Source organism: Brassica oleracea, chromosome C7 (assembly GCF_000695525.1).
Source record: "Brassica oleracea var. oleracea cultivar TO1000 chromosome C7, BOL, whole genome shotgun sequence".
NCBI lineage: Eukaryota > Viridiplantae > Streptophyta > Magnoliopsida > Brassicales > Brassicaceae > Brassica > Brassica oleracea.
Window position 1 is genome coordinate 44,546,531 of NC_027754.1, and position 19,213 is coordinate 44,565,743.

Below are 19,213 nucleotides of genomic sequence, written 5' to 3' on the forward strand. Positions count from 1 at the left end.
AAACTTTCCGCAACTATAGCATTTGATGCTTGATTTATCGTACCTTGATTTTGGGTTTCCTCTTTCACGACCTCTTGATGTATTTTCTCCTCTTTGGTTGAAGTTGTCTTCATATGGTCTCCAACCTCGTCCATTTAAACCACGACCTCGTCCTGGGAAATTGCCAACACCACGTCTCGAGTGTTTTCGGCTACTTTCTTCCTTTTGATCAATTCTCATTTTGAGAACTTGCTCCACAATATCTTCTTTCTTCTTCTTCTTTTCTTCATAAGCTTGCAGTGATCCAAGAAGTTTCTCCATCGTCATAGTCTCCAAGTCTTTTGTCTCTTCAATCACGGTGACGATATGCTCAAATTTTGAATCCAATGATCTAAGAACTTTCTCCATGATTCTCACCTCATCTAACTTCTCACCATTTCTTTTTAGGTTATTAGTAACCGTCAAGACTCTTGAGAAGTAATCTGAGATGAGTTCTCCTTCCTTCATTTGTAATGCTTCAAATTCTCCTCTTAGAGTTTGAAGACGTACCTTCTTAACTTGTTCCGCTCCCTTGTAAGATGTCTGAAGCTTCTCCCATGCTTCTTTGGGTTCATTGAAGCCTTTCTCGACTATCTCTCACACATTATGTGCTCCTAGGATAGCCATCAGCCTAAGACTCCAATTGTCATAGTTGCTCTTAGTGAGCAATGAAACTTGGAAGGGAACACCATTGTTTGTTATTTTCAAAAGGAACTTATAGCTCTGATTCCACTTTGTTGGAATGAAAAACTTTATAAAGATGGAGAAAGTGTTTAAGTGTTTGAAGAGAAAGAAGCTTTGTGAAGAAAAAAGATTTTATAACTTAGAAGAGGACTCTTATTACTTGAAAGTTTCTTATAAACTTGGATTATTTCTTGATGATACAAAATGAGAAGAGAGTGGAGGTATTTATAGCCTCCAAAGTACAAAATATCTTACATATTTTAATCTTAAATCTAGAAAATTCTACTTAAAAATCTAGATTATTTTATCTTAATTATCTAGATTACTTTTATCTTAATTATCTAGATAATTCTATAAGAATATCTAGATTTTTATTTTAAGGAGGTGGATGATATTTCTAGAATTTGGGCTAAGTTTTGGATCAAATGAATTGTTAGCCCAATAATATGACCCAAATCAAGTTTACTTTTCAACAGTCTGAGTGTACTTATAACAGAACAGTGTCTTCTATCGGCTTTGCTTTTGCTTTTGCTTTTACTTTTACTTTATGAAAGATCGGCAAAGATTTGGTTAATATTATTGTACATTACCTAATTTACAATTCAAAACGTGGAAATCAAAATGAATCAATCAAAGCATCAGTTAATGGAAGTAGAGAGTGAGATCAGAGAAAGATGAAGCATTCCATAGACACATCAGGCTCCCTCACAGCTACATCTTCTTCTTCCTTCTTTTCCTCTACAGCTACTTCCTTCTTCACCTTCACTTCTGCTCCCTCCTTCTCCAGAGCTGCTTCACGCTTCTTCATGGGGCTTCTTCTTGCCGAACTAGGGCCACGAGTTGCCGGAGACCGTGACCGACGTCTTGGACCTTCTAGCAACCCGCTTCGTGGGAGAGGACTCGAGTCCACATTTCGCCGGTTGTGTGTAGGGTTTGGTTGGTTATATGGTCTCTCTCGGACAGCTTCCCCTGAGGCGAGTGTTGTCCTCTCGGAGATCTGGGGATTCTTCCAGACATGTTGCGGCGAGAGAAAGAAGAAGTAGAAGAAGGAGGAGGATGTCGGTGGAGTTTGCTGATAGCGTCCTCTTCGTCGAGGATGGAAGCAGCAGTTAGTGGCGGTTGAGAAACCGTGAGAGACGCTGCAAATGTCGGACTTGCTGTGAGAGATCTCTGGAGTCAGGAGCGACGGAGGAGGGTGCTGAGCTTCTGAGTCTGAGACTTCGGGTGGGGACAGGCGGAGCTGTGACTTTCCCGGCGCTCAAGCAGCATCCCATTTCTGTCTCTACGTTTCTTATTAAATGCTTTCCACACACTCTCTCTTCTCTCTTGTTACGTGTTATCCTTAATGGGCCGATCTGTACAGGTTGGCCCGTGCCTACTGTGGGCTCCCTCTATTCCTTCTTAGTCCGACGAAACCAATCTTTGTCTCATTGATACTATCGAGACAAAAAAGAAACAGTTCTTTTCTTCGTTCGTTGTAAAAGAAAAATCAAAATTCCATGCTGGTGGACAATATCTCGCTTGACAGTGACCCCTCATTACTGAGACATTTCAACACACAACAAGATTTTGTAAGAAAAAATGCACATTGCCTTGGATGGTGAATAAAAATAATAATATACACATGCAGTGTAAGAAAAATGCTGAATTAAATACTGAAAATCTCTTGTGCTACAAAGAAGCTGGTATTCGTCGTATCATATGTAACAATCGTGACAGACGGTTCCATTTGAACATCAAACGCTCAACCTTATATCATCGTCATTCTGGTAATTGAGGTTTATATCACATCAGTTTTCTTTTACTATGGGAAATAGATCCAAAAAAGTAGAGCTTAAAACGGCAAGGCCCATTAATTTGTACAAACCAAACCCAAAAGGAAAAATCGTACTACTGTTAGTGAATCTATACTCTTTTGGGCTAGGAGGAAAGAGTGTTTTGGAGTAAAGATGTTGACATCATTATGTGATATTTTCGAAGATACCAATGTATGTTTTTCTCTTTATATAAGACCGATCATATTGTGTGAATCCAGATAGTAATGTATCAACTGAACTAAATATAAATGAGTAGACCGAATATTCTTTGCTAGAATGTCGACAATACTATTCCATCTTCTTTCCATCTTATAAAAAAGTATACTTAAAGAACAACACATAATTCATATCTATGAACCTTCGGAACAGCCTTTCTTCTGGCTGATCTAACAACGGAGATAATAAGAATATGGCAATACTAGTCTCTTACTCCCTCCGTTTTTTTTATGTTTCAAAATAAATAATGTTTTCATATTTGAATGTACTTTTTAACTTTATCAAAAAATGTGTAACTAATTATATTTTATAATTTGTTTTGTGATTGATTGAATAATTTTTAATTTCTATTTTAATGATAACTTTTAGATAAAAAATAAATTTTTTAATAATTGTGTTATATTTTAAAATTTCACTTATTTTAAAATAGATGGAGTATTAGATTATTAAATAATCAGATCCTCCAACATAATAATATACACGTAGATATGCACATGACATTGGGGTTAGAGCGCGTTTCAGAATACCTAACAGACATAGATGTCAATGACGTCGTAACTTGGTTACTAGTAGTTGCTTTATAGTCAAATACTCCATTCGTTTCATAATACTTGATGTTTTGTAATAGTACGCAAAGATTAAAAAAATTACATTTCCCTAAAAAAATATTTTAAAAATATAATTTTAAAATCAGTTAATCAATTATAAAAAAAAACCGTAAAACCTAATTGGTTGAACAGTTTTCAATAAAATTAAAGTTAACCTTAAAATCTCAAAACTTCCTTAAAATCTCAAAACTTCATCTAAATTGAAACAAACCTTGTAAAACATCATCTATATTGAAACGGAGGGATTACATATTTTTTGATTAAAATGTGCACAAAAAAACATAGCTTTGATTAAACTTGTTTATTAAATTAAAACACACAAACTTTTAATTACTATCAATTAATCTTTAATTGAAAGAGAAAAAAGAGCCACTGGGGAGAAATGACTCGGTAACCAATGAACCCTAAGGAAAGGGAAGAGCCCAAGAATTTGCAGAACCTCCAAGAGTAAACAAAACAAAATGACTTCAAATCAAGAGTCGTGAACAAGTACAAAAAGGACCTGAAACACTTGATTCACCTTATTCCTCAACTCTTCTTCTACACCGCATCTCTCTCTCTCATATCCCTACACTGTTATTATGTTAGGTCACATGTGTACATATGTATGTTGGATGCTAATATATAATATCTATAATATAATAAAGAGGTCCCAATGTCCCTTGCACCCCCCCCCCCCCCCCCCCCCTTTGTTGGCCAGCTGCTAATTTGGCATCGGCCAGAATAAAAACTCACTACACTTTTCTTTACTTTCTTTGTACCCCCAGAACCCAAAGGCCAAAGGCATTCTCTCTCTCTTTCTACTTATTAATCTCTCTCTTCTCCCGAAAAGTCCCTTAATAAGCTTTTGCTTTGATATCAGATCTCTCTCTCTCAGTCTCAGCTTTTGAGATGCGTGCTCCTTTAGGGCTTTCCTTTTATACCCCAAAACGAGGCCTCTCCTTCTCTCATCTCTCTCTCTCCCCTTTCTCTCATACGCTATAACCGGAGAGAGGATCCCAGATGTCGTCGAGGTGCTAATTTGGCATCGGCCAGAATAAAAACTCACTACACTTTTCTTTACTTTCTTTGTACCCCCAGAACCCAAAGGCCAAAGGCATTCTCTCTCTCTTTCTACTTATTAATCTCTCTCTTCTCCCGAAAAGTCCCTTAATAAGCTTTTGCTTTGATATCAGATCTCTCTCTCTCAGTCTCAGCTTTTGAGATGCGTGCTCCTTTAGGGCTTTCCTTTTATACCCCAAAACGAGGCCTTTCCTCCTCTCTCTCTCATACGTTATAAGAAAGGGATCCAGAGAGGAGAAGAGATTGAGAGAGAGATGGCGAATATGGAAGAGATACAATGTGGGTCTATGTTGTTCAGACAAGAGGAGCTGCAAGAGATGAGTGGGGTCAATGTTGGAGGCGGTTACGTTGAGGTCATGTGTGGTTGTACGAGCCACCGTTACGGTGATGCCATTGCTAAACTTAGGGTTTTCCCCAACGGCAATCTCGAAATCACCTGTGAATGCACGCCCGGCTGTGATGAAGGTCTCTCTCTCTCTCTCTTTTGCTCTCTATCTCTGTCTCTCCAGTCTGTTTCTCCTGTTTTTCTGATGCTTTTGGCAAAATGGGTTTTGATTTATGTGCATGTTACATGTGAAAGTGTGTGTGAGATGTCTTCTACTATTTAAGGCTACGAGGGTTTTTACCCTTCGCTCTTACATCAACTGTTAGGTTGTGTTGTCTCTTCCTCTAGCTCTTCGAGTCTTCGTTTTCACACGGGTCTTTTGCTTTACTGCTTGTTCTCTGCTTAGCTAATATTTCATTCGGCTAGTAATTAACTAATAAAGTTAAAATCTTTAGCATGATTACATCTTATCAACATTTGGCTAGTAACTAGTAAATCTAAACTCTTTCTTACTTGAGAAACTAGCTACCATATGTCTTATTGATATTGTTGATAGAGTATGCTAAATCCATCCTTACAGAAAATTAAATGAATTTAATTTGCTTCATTGTAATGTACTAATGTCTAGGCTGTTTGCATCTTTAATGATGATGGGTCTCTTCTTTAGTGGCCTTGTGGTAGCTATATTGACATATGATATTCATTACTTGTTCGTACGTGTATTGTCTTGATTTTAAAGTTTGATACAAACCTCATTGCCATGGCAGCTTGTTGCTGCTAACACCATCTCTAGCGTTTAGGTATATATATACACATTTAGAGCTCTTTTGAGAAAAAAATGGTCTGACTTAAACAGTTTTGAGTGTAGACAAGTTAACACCAGCTGCGTTCGAGAAGCATTCTGGCAGAGAAACGGCTAAGAAATGGAAGAACAATGTGTGGGTTATAAATGGAGGCGAAAAGGTTCCATTATCAAAGACAGTATTGCTCAAATACTACAACGAAGCATTAAAGAAGTGCAAAAGATCGACCAAATCACAAGGTACCAAAGTATTCCATAGAGATGAGTTTGTTGGGTGCATAGAATGTGGTAAGGAGAGGAGGTTCAGGTTGAGGAGCAGAGACGAATGCCTCTTGCACCACAACGCAATGGTGGATCCAAACTGGAAATGCTCAGACTTTCCATATGACAAGTAGGTGTCCTTTTTGGTCATTGTGTTTATTATGCAAAAAATGAAATGGTAATATACTATCAATGGTGGTTGCAGGATAACATGTGAGGCAGAGGAAGAGAGAGGAAGCAGGAAAGTGTATAGAGGCTGCACACGTTCACCAACTTGCAAAGGCTGCACTTCTTGCGTCTGCTTTGGCTGCGAGTTATGCCGTTTCCCTGATTGTACTTGCCAGATGTGTGTTGACTTCACCAGCAATGTCAAAGCTTGAAGAAGAGTCTACTAAATAAAATTGTCTTGCATTTAAAACCTTGTTGTATTCTTAATTTCCAAAACTCTTATATCTATTCTATATTATCTGATGGGTCATTGAATGGAGCAATTGAAAAGGTAAAAAAAAAGGTGGATTTCCTAGAAGAACATGCAGACGAGCATGCTTTAGTTAGTGCATGTCTTTCATTTTGTATGGGCTGGTGGCGAAGGAAAAAAAAACTTTTTAATTAAAGTATTTCTTTATTTCGTTAGCTGTTGACAGCTTTGAGATGTCAATGGCAAACGTACCACGGTCTTGGAATATAGGACGATGCATCATGCATACTGTTCTCATACTAATCAAAGGTTTTGTTTTTAATTTCAACACAAAGACCCAAGTGAGGTAAAAGAGGTTATGAGAATAGAGTCCTCATCGTGTAGTCGTCTTTATAAACCTCTTTCAATAGACTCATCCTATATAAAAGGGCGAGCGAATAAAGTAGGATGATGCAGTAACAATAATCTAACCAAATGTACCTTCGAATGCGTCTACAATCATATGAATCAATCTACAAAAAAAAGACTAAACAAATCATGAATTGGGCCGTAAAGCTAAAGCCCAATATGGTTTAAAGGCCCAGTGCTGTAAACTCTGGCTAAGGCTATTCGTTTGTTCTCGGAAAAGCTCCAGGACGAGACGATGACGTCCTACGCTCTCTCTTCATCTTCCTTCTGCCGCAATTCTCGAATTCCGGCAATCAGTTCCTCCTCTCCCTCCCGTATTCCTCATCTTAATGTCAATAACAAGCTCACACTTGCTCCACCGCAGTTTCTGAACGCCGGCGTGAGCCTCCGCGGTTTCTCGGTTCCGGGCAAGTTTCCGATTGCAAGACTTAGGGTTTCGACAAGGTGCGAGAAAGAAGATACAAATAAGGGTGAGACAGAGGATGAGGCGGAGCGATTCGCGAGGCGAGAGAGCACTATGCCTGATAGATTCAGACACTTGACCAAAGAAGCACCCGACACTCCTGTTAGATGGCCCTGGTTTATCGGTACGTCACCGTTTCGAGCTCCCTCTAGAATCAGTAATTTTAATCTTTACATAGTGATTGTAATCTGAACTAGTAATGTAGTGATTTGAAATTGTTTCAGTTGTGCATAGACCTTGTTTGGTAGCTAAACTAGTGTAACAGTGTTCTAAAAATTAATTTTAACTATTTTTTTGAGCAACTTTTTAAAAAATCAGTTCGGTCTAATGAGTCCGCCTAATCAATAATCCTCTATAAAGCGCCTAATTATCTCGCCTAGCAATTTCTTGAACATGTCTAATACAATATTCGGACAGATGAAGTTAACGTTTTTGATGTTTTCTGTCTGCAGCGTTAGCGTTTCTTGTTTATGCGTGGAGAGCTGTCTTGTTTGAGCTGTCCAACTGGAGAAACACTGCTTTCGCCATCGTTAGATTCCTCGGAGACCTTTCGAAGTTCGCGTTGGCACTCGTCTTCCACTTTATAGGCGATCCCATCACTTCTCTCATCGCACTCGTGGAAACCGCAATCTACAGCGTCCGGGCCTTCTACTCCGGGATCGTGGCTTACACGCCTGTGAGAGAGTTAACCACTGTGATCCTTCTCGCATCATCCGTGCTTGCGATAGGAGAAGCGGTTGCGCCAAACTCCATCAGCAAGCAGCCGTATGTGGTAACTCTTGCGGGTCTGTTAGGGTATGCAGCTGTGCAGGGGTACATCTCGGAGCCGTTGTTCTGGACTGTCTTGGTGGGTTTGTATGGGTATTCGCGGTTGGTAAAGAAGAGGGACGATGTGACCTCGGCGTTGCCTTCTGCGGCTGTTCTGGCGGGTGTAGGGGAGCCGTGGGTGAGAGTGGTGGCTATCGCAGGGTATCTGGCTCTAGCTATGTATCATAATTCAACTAAGATGAGCTCATCTGAAGAAGAAGAGGGACAGAGCTTGAGGAAGGCACCACCTGTGCCGTTGTTGGCTGCAGCTTTGGCTATTGGCGTCAGGCTTGCTGCGAAATGGGCTGGTTACAGGCACTTGACTTGGATGATTGTTTAAATTCTATGCCAGTTAAAAACCAAACAAAACTAGTTTGTGTTGTACTTTGTAACCCTCTCTACCCACTGGTTAGTAATGTTTCTTTTTTCGCGTCGATTCATAGTTACGGCTCATTAAGTATCAAACTAAGCACATCTTAAGCCATTTCGACTTACAGCTAAACTGTTAGGGGCATTGCAAGGACCTTCCCTATATAATGGAGCCACCACTTCTTGATTCATCTCAGTATCTCTGTCATCTGCTTTTTTATGTTTTTTTTTTCTGATTATTGTTTTCAGATGCGAATGTTTATTTGTTGTTTTTGTGTGAATGCCTCACTCACCTTTTAGCTTGTTTTCGAGAATGCTCAACGAAAATAAATGATAGTCATAGAGGCAAAGATTGAATTAGTGGCGGTGTTTAATCTTGGAGCCACACTATCATATAGTCTGTTTTCTTTCTTATCTACGCTTTGAAGTTTCTCGGGTCCAGATCTCTGGGTTCGGTAGAGATTTGTGAATTATTAATATGATCATCTGGAACATGTGAAAATCATAAAATAATAGTAATAATGGCCTCTTTTGTTCTAAAGCTGGTTGAAAAAGATGCCTTGTCCCAAATATTGTGTGTGGACAGTTGGTTCATAAACTTAGCCTTGTACCAGATTATTGTTTCGCCACACAAGAACAAGCTAAGTATCCTTTGTCAAACTCTAATTTGTGTGTTTATCCATCTGAACTTGGGAATATTTTTAATCAGCACAGTTAATAATTGAGTTGCTTAAATTTTCTTATCCACAATAAAATAGTTGAAACTTGGTCAGAGATATCTCCCAACAAGTAGTCTCCTGGACTTTGTCCTCCAAGAATCATCAATCATCCCTCTCTTTTCTCTTCAGGCGTTTATAACCAAAAATGACAATACTTTCCTCTCTCCGAAGAGCTTCTCGATCTGCTCCACTTGCCTCTAAGCTCCTCCTACTCGGCACTCTCAGGTTTCACTTTTTTCACTTGTTTCCCAAAAGTCGGAAGGAACCTTTTTATGCTGTATAGTTGCGTTTTCTCAAATCTTCTTGTAACGCCCTTTATCTCGAGCCTTTATAATGACCCTTTATAGTGTTTGACTTAGGACAACGTTCTTGTTCTGTAAAATCTAATTCCTTTTTATTGACTTGGTTTCAAACCTAGACATGTGTTTCACAATCTTGTTGGTGTCCTAGGCACCACCTTTTTGGATTTGCACATTGAGAATGAGAAAGTGTTTTATTCTTTACACATTTGACATTTGCAGCGGTGGGAGTTTAGTGGCCTACTCAGATTCTAACAAAAAGGAGGAAGAGCAGAAGCAGAAGAAGAAGAAGAAAGTAGTTGTACTTGGCACTGGATGGGCTGGTATAAGCTTCCTTAAAGATCTTGACATATCTTCCTACGATGTTCAAGTTGTTTCTCCTCAGAACTACTTTGCCTTCACTCCATTGTTACCTAGCGTCACTTGTGGAACTGTTGAAGCTAGAAGCATAGTTGAGTCTGTCCGCAATATCACCAAGAAGGTATCTTTGAATCTTTGGTCTATCATCATCATCATCTGTTAAGCTTACAGACTTTTTTTAATCGGCAGAAAAATGGTGAAATAGAGTTGTGGGAAGCAGACTGTGTCAAGATCGATCCTGCCAACAACAAGGTTCACTGCCAACCAGTTTTCAAGGATGACCCTGAAGCAAGCCAAGAGTTTTCGCTAGAGTACGACTACTTGATCATAGCGGTGGGGGCGCAAGTCAACACGTTCGGCACTCCTGGTGTTCTTGAGAACTGTCATTTCCTCAAGGAAGTAGAGGATGCGCAGAGGATAAGGAGAGGAGTGATTGATTGCTTTGAAAAGGCGGTTCTTCCTGGTCTCACTGAGGAGCAAAGAAGGACAAAGCTTCATTTTGTTATCGTGGGAGGTGGTCCTACTGGTGTGGAGTTTGCAGCTGAGTTGCATGACTTTATCGAAGAGGATATCACCAAGATATACCCTTCGGTCAAGGAGCTTGTGAAGATTACACTCATTCAATCTGGAGATCATATCTTGAATTCGTAAGTCAAAAGACTCTATGGTAGCTTCTAGCCATGGGCATTCAGTTCTTGATTCGGTTTAGAGGTTTAGTATCTGTTTGGGTATTTAGAAAAATTAATTTAGTTATCTTGGTTTTCGGTTTGGTTCGGATAGCAAAGCTAAAAACCGGCTGATATCCGAGGTAATATGTTCCGCCGATTTTTTGGTTAATTTGGGTTAAAAATCAGCAAATTCAGGATTTTTTTTTGGATTAAATATCAGATTTTTTGGGGTTTTTGATAAAAACTTGATCATTCGGATAATTTTAAAAATATTTCAGATAAAATATATTCTGGTAATTGTGGATTTTGGTTTATAAATAATATTTTAAATTATTTAATTATTTTAAAACTAAATATAACTAATATTTATACATATATAAACTATATGATATAAATTCAGGTATCTATTCGGTTCTTAGTTCAGTTTTACTAGTTTTTTAGGTTCTAGAAATACATGATCCTGTGTTCGGATCCAAACTCGTACCGAACCTCGTTTTTCGGTTCGTTCGGTTTTTCAGTTCCGGATAAATGTGCCAAGGCCTAGTAGCTTTGTCTTGGTTGTGAGTTTGAAAGTGATTGCTGTTGTTGCAGGTTTGATGAACGTATCAGTTCATTTGCTGAACAGAAGTTCTTGCGAGATGGTATTGATGTTCTGATGGGAATGCGTGTGATGTCAGTGTCCGATAAAGACATCTCTGTGAAGATCAAATCAAGTGGAGAAGTCGTAAGCCTTCCTCATGGGTTGATACTGTGGTCCACCGGTGTTGGGACTCGTCCAGTGATCAGTGACCTCATGGAGCAAGTTGGCCAAGGAGGGAGACGAGCCTTGGCGACCAACGAGTGGTTACAGGTGAAAGGATGTGAGAATGTGTATGCAGTTGGAGACTGTGCTTCCATAGCTCAACGCAAAATCATGGGGGATATTGCGAATATATTCAAAGCTGCTGACGTGGACAACTCAGGGACATTGACAGAAGAAGAGTTGCAAGACGTGGTTGAGGATATCATTGTGAGGTACCCTCAGGTTGAGCTCTACTTGAAAAGCAAGCATGTGAGGAGTATCAAAGACCTTCTGACTGATTCAGAAGGTAATCCAAAGAAAGAAGTGGACATCAAGGCGTTTGAGTCGGCTCTCTCTGGGGTTGACTCTCAGATGAAGAGCCTGCCTGCAACTGCTCAGGTACACTTTGTGGCTTGTCCGAAGGTTTTGTTGAAGAACTCATGCTTAACGGTCTTCTTGTTTATTAGGTTGCTGCTCAGCAAGGTTCTTATCTTGCAAAATGCTTTAATAAGATGGAGCATTGTAAAGAGCATCCTGAAGGTCCTAAGCGTTTCAGAACTGGAGGGCATCACCAGTTCCGTCCTTTCCAGTATGCCAAAACTCTTGCATCCTCCATTTAACTCGCTAAAAGACAGAGATGAAACTGAAACCTCTTTTTTTGTGGTTGATGACAGGTACAAGCACTTTGGACAGTTTGCTCCACTGGGAGGGGACCAAGCAGCAGCTGAACTACCAGGAGACTGGGTTTCAGCTGGAAGAAGCACCCAGTGGCTCTGGTATTCTGTTTATGCCAGGTAAAATATAAATGCTGATAAGCTCTATTTACTAATAGAATCTAAAGGGTGTATGAACACAAATGATGTGGTGAATGCAGCAAGCAAGTTAGCTGGCGAACGAGGGCTCTGGTGGTGTCGGACTGGACAAGGAGGTACATCTTTGGGAGGGATTCAAGCCGTATCTGAGAGCCAAGTCTTGTAATGTGTTTGTGAGATTCAAGATGAAAATACATTTTTTATTTTAATTTAATCAAAAATGAATAAATTATTTTAATGGCGACCTGATTCAATTATGACAACCATTAAAAAATGAATAACATTATGGAGAGACTGACTTGTCTGGTCCCATTGGATAATGATGGTTTTGGAATTGTTTAAAATAAGAATTACTTCCACTCTAGATAATGTTGAATTAGTGGCAATCACAATCAAGATTTGATAATTTTTTGATGAGAACTTGGAAGAGAGACGATGTTTTGATACTTAAAACAAAAGACAGAGTTCTCATAAACGAACTTTTGCTCTAGATCTTCTTGAACATGTCTAATATTAACATAGATGACTATAATACAAATATACAATGAACTATTATACAGTTTATCATCAGCAAATGAAACTCGCTTTTTCTGACTCAAGCGGATCCATGACCAAGTCACCATGCATCATCTGTGGTGATGAATGTATGGAGGTAGAACTAGCCTTGGCTCCAGCAGCTTAGGTACATGACCTGACGGAGAGATTCATCAGGAGTGGAAGAAGAAGAGGTGCGTCGTCTTTCTTCTGAAGGAACATCGTCTACGGGAACATCAGCGGCGGAGAGAGGGCGGAGATCGGAGGAAAGACGGCGTTGAAGACGGTGGGCGGAGCTGAGGCTGGTTTTCAGCTTGACGCCGTGATCGGGGTTTCCTTGAACAGCCACGAAAGATGCTGCCATCCAGACCTTGTTTAGATAATTCATGATCTACTAAACTTCTTTCTTTAGATCGTTGAAAATGGAAGCTGAAAAGGATTTTGAGAAGCTCTGTGTAAACTGAAAGAAGATGAGAAGGTTTTGTCGGAAGATGAAGGAGAGATGAGGATGTGTACTTATATCCAAAGGAACATAGGTTTCGAGGGCTAAATGGTAAATTCCAGCGGTGCTCGTGCAATGGTCAGTGGGATCCAGGTTTCTGAAGCAATTCCAGATGTTGACAATCTTTTTTTAATATTGATTTAATATTACATTTAATAATTTGTGTATTCTTTATTAAGTTTTTAGAATTTATAATAAATTATTTTTATGGATTCTAAATTTTTTTAATAAAAATATTACTGAATTTTTTATCAACTTTTAAAACTTCTAAAATGTTGAGAGAAGTGAGAAAGTGGATGAGCAAGGATATAGGAGGAAACAAGTGGCGGCCTTAGAGGGTCCTATATATCCTCAAGATGAGTCACCTCTCTTCTTTCAATTATGGGACTCCTTATGTTGGGCCCTACCTTTATTGTATCTTGGCGATAAGTGATTTAACTTAATTTCAAGATTTTGTCTTTTGTATGTTTTGTTTTTTATACTATGTGAAACGATAAGAGGCCCAAAACAAAACTAAATGATATTTGGATACATCATTGGGAAGCTGCCTAGAACCTAGAGTCTAGAATCGAGGTCCCCGAGGGGTTTGATGGCGTGTAAGCTGGTCATTGGGTTGTCACGTGCTTCCATCACGTGGTGTTACCGCCCATCAAATGCTTCTTGTCTTGTCCCTTTGTTCTAGTGAGTTTTTGATTGCTATTTAATCTTTTTTTTTTGCTAACTTTGCTATTTAATTAATAGGAGTTGGCTTTGTGAGGATATAGATTCATTCTCTCATCTTGTGGGTAGATAAGCCATGTCTGCTTCTTCTACTTCAGCTACTTTATTGCCTTTGACTATAAGTCTATATTCTATAACCAGTTGTACTTCTTTTTTTTGGGTCTGTATAGTTCTCGATTGTAGTCTCAAAAATATAGCTCCATGAGCCAAAGCTCAAACCCAGCAATGTATTGCTGAAGAGTATATAACGTAAAATCTTGTTCTAAAATATAGCTCCATGAGCGAAAGCTCAAACCCTTGCAATGTATTGCTGAAGAGTATATAACGTAAAATCTTGTGCTATTAGCCTATTAGGCATATATTTCAAATTTGAACAAGATGAATACTATAACCACCATGAGTCCATGACTTTTATTAGCATGTTACAGACATCAACTGTGTGTCTTTATCATTTTTGGCTCTAATTGGTAAAGTCAAAACGCCGTACACCTTCAGGAGGAGGAAAATTAGGTAGAAAAGAACATGCGTGATAATACCAGATGATAGCTGAAACGGAAGAAAAAAAAAATTTCTATGAGAAAAAAAAAGAACATATAGAGTCCAACAAGGCTAATGGAGACTGTTAAAAGAAAAAAAAAAACCAAGGCTAATGAAAACTTGTGTTGGTCAGGGTTGTCATGATAAGGAACATAAACATATAGATAGACATGGGAATTTTTATAAAATTTAGAAGACCATGCTCTAGAATGCATGCAAGAACTTTGGCCACTTTTCATCTCTTTCCTTCCGGATGATTGCAAGCAGCTACTCCTTGGCACTGCATGATCTTACGCCAATATTATTGTGTCATTTTGTTGTCATTCTGCTCTTCTCTGGCTTGGCCTATCTCACTCTTCATCACTCACGGCCAGCTTCTCTCTGTTTTGTTCACTCTATTTGTTACTTGTGTTTCATCATCCAAAAGCACACTCACTCACTCACTCACTCTTTGTTCTCACTTGTGTATAATCATAACACAAGCTCACACTCTCTCTTTACTCTCTAACGTTTCTTTTTTGTTTGTATAGAGAGAAGAGAGAACACTTTGAATGTCTACATCTTTTAACTCTTTTTCATTAATTCTTCTTCAAACACAACCATACATACTTATAGTAGATTTCTCTACTAACTCCACTTACTCTCCCTTACACTTATATCTTTACCTACTCCCACTTGTCCATGCCTCTATATTAGGCCATGGACTAATTCTACACGCAAACTTATCTTATTCTAACAACTTCAACTTAACTTAGTTAGCTTAGCAACTAACTAGTTATCTTATTCTTCTTGTTGTGTAACTTCTAGTTACACAACCAAGTTTTCTTCCTTGACTTCTTGTTCTTCTTCCTTTTTTGCTCTTCACGCTTCTTCTTCTTCTTCTTCTTCTTCCTCCATTTCTTGCGTTCCAAGCTTCTTCTTCTTCTTCTTCTTCATTCTTCTTCTGTAGTATTTAATCAAAGGTTCAATCTCAACACTCCCTCTTGAATCCTTTGATTTAAATACCCAACTTCATTTAGGGACTTGATCCCATTCTCCTTCTTGACAAGAACCTCTAAGATTCTTCTTGTGCCAATTTCTTTGTCACCTTCTTGACATATCTTCTCTGCTGTATTTAATCAAAGGTTCAATCTCAACACATTTACTTCTAGATCGACGACATAATTGCTGAGCCACTGGATTTTTTTTTCTTCTAAATATGAAAATATCATTATTGAGGATGAAATTTGATACAATTGACTTGTATCTAGTCTACTTGCAAGCAAATTTGAGCCTAAGAACCCGCAATTTTTTTTAAAGAAAATTTGGTTCCTAGCTTAGTTCTAAGTTATTCCCAAGCTTGAAACAATTTAAAGCTAAAGAGAGTACACAGCTTTAACAACAAATCTGAGCCACTGATGCATGAAAAAATTAATAACGAATTCAAATTGATCAAACAGAAGTTAAGTCTTGGTCATTATTTCAGAAAGACATAACAAAGTTCACAAAGATTAGTAAACAGAAAGTCATAATAAAGATCATAATAAACATATAGATAGATAAAGGTATTTCAAAACTATTATTGCGAATGTATTTGCAATAAGTTCAATAGAAAAAGAAGAAGACATGAAGCCACCAAATATTACAGAGGGACGGCTGAGGAGGGGGACAACCGCCCTGGATCCAAGCCCGTGTCTCTCCGTATATTAATAGTTAAGGGGTCCAATTTTTTAAAAAAAATCTACATTTTTATATTAAAAAATTATAAATATAATAAATAAAACTGAAAATGGCCCCAAAATATTTGATATACATATAGTTTTATTTTCATCACAAAATATACAAAATATTACTGATTAAATTTTAAAAATATTTCAAACATTATCTGAATACAAATCTTAGAGGATAATTTTTTTTTTTTTTGCCCTAGAGCCCATAGCAATGTTAACCAGACCCTGAATTATTACTCTAGTGTCCCATAATAGGAGAAAGTGGCAAGTGTTAGAAAGAAAAAGAAAAGCCATGAAACCACAAAATGCTACTTCTAGCGGCATCTTCCCTTTGGCGATGCCTAACAGTGACTCCTACGTACCCTCGCAAACTCATCACATACACAAGCACACAAATTAACAATACGCGGGGGAAAAGGAATGGGCCCATCAGAGCTATATTTTTTCTATTGTAAATGAGACATCAGGCTGAGCCCATATTGCCTTGGCAACTAAAGCAAGTAATCACAATACACACTAGTGCTCCAACAAGAACCTGCCAAGGAGTGTGACCAAGCAGCTGGAGACCACTTATTTGTAAGCGCAATCATTTCCAAGTTTGACGTCTCAACCGCCTACATCGAGGTCTTTCCCAATCGCAATCATTTTCAAGGTCTAAATCACTTTGTGATCTTCCGCAAGAGGCAGACGTTTTGTCAACACGTTGTGAGGTTCCTCTTCGGGTGATACCTAGCGAGCTTCTCAAGTATTGTCAACACTTTTTGAGCTTCCACTTTGGGTTTAAGGATAGTACTAGCCTAAGACCCGAACGCGGGTTATATTCCATTTGCTATTGAATTTATAGAGCCTATGCGAATATTAAAACACACGTAAAGCTATAGGTTTTTTCCCCAAAATTTTATTTCAACTTGTCTTATAGATTTTGATGGCTTCGTGCTTTATTTAGTTACATATCTTAAGCTTTTCTATATTTTATTTTAACGATCATCTACATGTGTTTTGAAATGAAACATTGGTAGTTTTGAACTATTAAAAGCAGTTGACGACAATCTCAAAGACGCAGTTCTTGGAACAAACCTAACAGATAGAATATTTGTATATACTCTTCTTGGGTTTGGATACGAGAAATAAGAAGAGATCTACTCTGTTTATGTAGTGTTTCAATTTTCATTGTGTAGTGTCCCACAATAGGAAGAGAAAGTGACAAACATTCATATGATATATTATGTAATGTCCCATAACAGAAGTAGGAAATGACAATAATTAGATAGAAAAAGAGGACATGACACCACCAAAATCTACTCCAAGCTCTATCTCCCCTTTGGAGATGGCTACATTGGCTCCTACACACTCACCATCACACACACACAAATCCACAAAACAAGAAGGAAGAGGAGAGAACGCAAGAGCCGTTGGATTCAGATGGACTTTCTTACACTTGCCATCCTACGGCCAGCAGTCACTCTCTATTTCTCTCTTCCAAAAAAAAAGATCACATAAATAGTAGTAAGAATATATTGGTCTTTCAGAGGACGGGGGAGAAGTTAAGGCGAGAAGTGTAAGTTGCTTTAGGAACCCAGTTTCTGGGAACGACGTCGGTGGCCGACAGTGTTCTACCGGCGGACAAAGTGGTGATCTTGATGGAGAATGGTCCTTTGAGTGGCCCTCCTATAATGCACCAGTTGGCTCCCCATACATGCTTCATCTCTAACCATTCCCTCGCTCCTGCCTGCACCATTAAACAAACAAACAAACCCATCTTTACACTTTTGTCTATTTTATTATTACTTTATTCGATTTCAGCGGTGTGTGTATGCGCCTTTCTAGTTGGTCAATAAAAAACCATGATTGTGCCCACTCCGCTAAGTCTTTTCCTACTTTTCATTTAGTATTACAAAGTAAAAGTAGACTTTGAAGTGGAAGTGACTCAGTTAGTGACTTTGTGGTAAGGAAAAAAAAGGAAAGTAAAGTCTAAAGAGGTAAAAGAGAAGTACTTGGCGAATATGCATGGAGCCAATGTCGCCTTCTCCTTCTTCGAACTCGACCAGTAGAGACAACCAGAAATCAGTTGATCCTTCGTTCACATGGAACGCTATGTTCTTCCGTCTATATTTGCATGCCGTCCTTTTTTTAATTAACAAAAAAAAAAGAGCAGTGAGAAAGACGAGATGGTCAACGGTCAAAAACGTGAGGGACCGATTACAATAAAATCTAGTTTTTAAGACTCTGCTTACCTTCTTACCATTAAGAACAAAAAACTAGTCTCTCTCTTCTTAAAATATCAATATTCTTGCGTAACTTTTTGTGTTTATCATTCTTTCCACAATTTTAAACCAAGAAAAAATCAATTAGTGCAATTAAGATTTTTGAAGTTTGCAATTAATTAATAAAACATGCATTAAAAATGTAAAACAATAAATTTTTTAGAAACAAAATTTTTCTCTTGAACATGTAAGTCTAACTAACCGGGAGAGTAGTATATAGTATAATTTATATTTATTTAATTCGATCGTGCACTGTCACGAATTAGTTACTGAAAAGAGAAAACTAATAAATAAATATTTACCTCCGGTAAATTACGGGGATGAGACCACGGTTGCGGAGGGGACCAGACTCTCCGGTGATAGCCAAACGACCAAAGGCTGCACCACTGAGATCAAAGTGAGTGTTGGTTTTGGAGCAGCCGGGGCACTCGTCAGTGACGATGACAGTGACGGCTCTCCGGGAACAGATACTCCTGTCCAAGCACCGAACCTTGTAACAAGCTCCACAGCCTTCACCGTTTTTGAAGAGAATAGGGTTCACAGCTCCAACTCTCGCATGGAACGGCTTCACGTCCACCAAAGTACCGTACCCACACGCTCCTCCTGCACATTAAGACACAATTCCGGTTTGTAATGAAAAGACTCGCTAGCTAGAATGTGAAGTCATGAGGTTTAGTTATGTGTTGGAAATTACCATCGCTTCCGTCGCCGTTGGCGCTTCCGTACCATGTGGCCACGGCCGGAAGCCAGTGAGCGTTTGACACGTGGCGATTGAGAATCACCGAGGCGGAGGAGATATTCAGAAGCTGCAGGACAATGCAGAGTGTGGCTAAGATGATGGCCGGAGGGAGCTGCATTTTTCTCCGGAGATATCACCTCTGTTGCCGGAAAGAGGCTACTTTGACGACAGTGAGTGAGAGAGAGAGTGTCTGAGTTATGAGCAATTGATATGTCAGTGTTGTTGTTTGTTATATAGAGGGAAAAAAGGAACCAAACTGCTTTTCTGTAGTTTCTCTTTTTGTTTAGAGTTTATGACGGTTTAGTCCCTAT

General features: G+C 38.8%; 5 protein-coding genes and 2 pseudogenes across 6 annotated transcripts; 3 read left to right on the forward strand and 4 right to left on the reverse strand.

Moving 5' to 3' along the window:
* LOC106303412 overlaps window positions 1–710 on the reverse strand; it is a 1,078-nt pseudogene extending 368 nt beyond the window's left edge.
* Window positions 711–1,366: 656 nt separating this feature from the next.
* On the reverse strand, window positions 1,367–2,241 carry LOC106303413 (annotated as a pseudogene).
* Window positions 2,242–4,425: 2,184 nt separating this feature from the next.
* On the forward strand, window positions 4,426–6,311 carry LOC106304211 (protein ULTRAPETALA 1-like). Of its 2 annotated transcripts, none has more exons than XM_013740610.1 (3): window positions 4,426–4,870; window positions 5,587–5,923; window positions 5,999–6,311. In XM_013740610.1, the coding sequence occupies exons 1-3, from the start codon at window positions 4,660–4,662 to the stop codon at window positions 6,171–6,173; spliced, it is 723 nt and encodes a 240-aa protein (XP_013596064.1). In that variant the 5' UTR covers window positions 4,426–4,659; the 3' UTR covers window positions 6,174–6,311. The 2 variants fall into 2 exon arrangements, with proteins under 2 accessions (XP_013596064.1, XP_013596065.1); XM_013740611.1 differs by having other exon boundaries at window positions 5,599–5,923; window positions 5,999–6,306.
* Window positions 6,312–7,088: 777 nt separating this feature from the next.
* LOC106306114 lies at window positions 7,089–8,329 on the forward strand (the record flags this gene model as incomplete). Its single annotated transcript, XM_013742589.1, is given in 2 exon segments — window positions 7,089–7,206; window positions 7,535–8,329. Coding segments are annotated over 2 exon segments (813 nt in total), but the record flags the coding sequence as incomplete, so codon positions are not given.
* A 601-nt stretch (window positions 8,330–8,930) lies between these two features.
* Window positions 8,931–12,203, forward strand: LOC106306113 (external alternative NAD(P)H-ubiquinone oxidoreductase B1, mitochondrial). The gene is made up of 7 exons (XM_013742588.1): window positions 8,931–9,202; window positions 9,499–9,757; window positions 9,826–10,283; window positions 10,896–11,484; window positions 11,553–11,674; window positions 11,760–11,879; window positions 11,960–12,203. The coding sequence occupies exons 1-7, from the start codon at window positions 9,123–9,125 to the stop codon at window positions 12,045–12,047; spliced, it is 1,716 nt and encodes a 571-aa protein (XP_013598042.1). The 5' UTR covers window positions 8,931–9,122; the 3' UTR covers window positions 12,048–12,203.
* A 130-nt stretch (window positions 12,204–12,333) lies between these two features.
* On the reverse strand, window positions 12,334–12,929 carry LOC106306116. Its single transcript, XM_013742590.1, has one exon. The coding sequence runs from the start codon at window positions 12,817–12,819 to the stop codon at window positions 12,556–12,558; it is 264 nt and encodes an 87-aa protein (XP_013598044.1). The 5' UTR covers window positions 12,820–12,929; the 3' UTR covers window positions 12,334–12,555.
* A 4,217-nt stretch (window positions 12,930–17,146) lies between these two features.
* Window positions 17,147–19,119, reverse strand: LOC106302133 (expansin-B3-like). Its single transcript, XM_013738655.1, has 4 exons — window positions 18,858–19,119; window positions 18,466–18,766; window positions 17,894–18,023; window positions 17,147–17,628 (listed from the first exon to the last, which is right to left on the reverse strand). The coding sequence occupies exons 1-4, from the start codon at window positions 19,018–19,020 to the stop codon at window positions 17,425–17,427; spliced, it is 798 nt and encodes a 265-aa protein (XP_013594109.1). The 5' UTR covers window positions 19,021–19,119; the 3' UTR covers window positions 17,147–17,424.
* Between the last annotated feature and the right edge of the window lie 94 nt (window positions 19,120–19,213).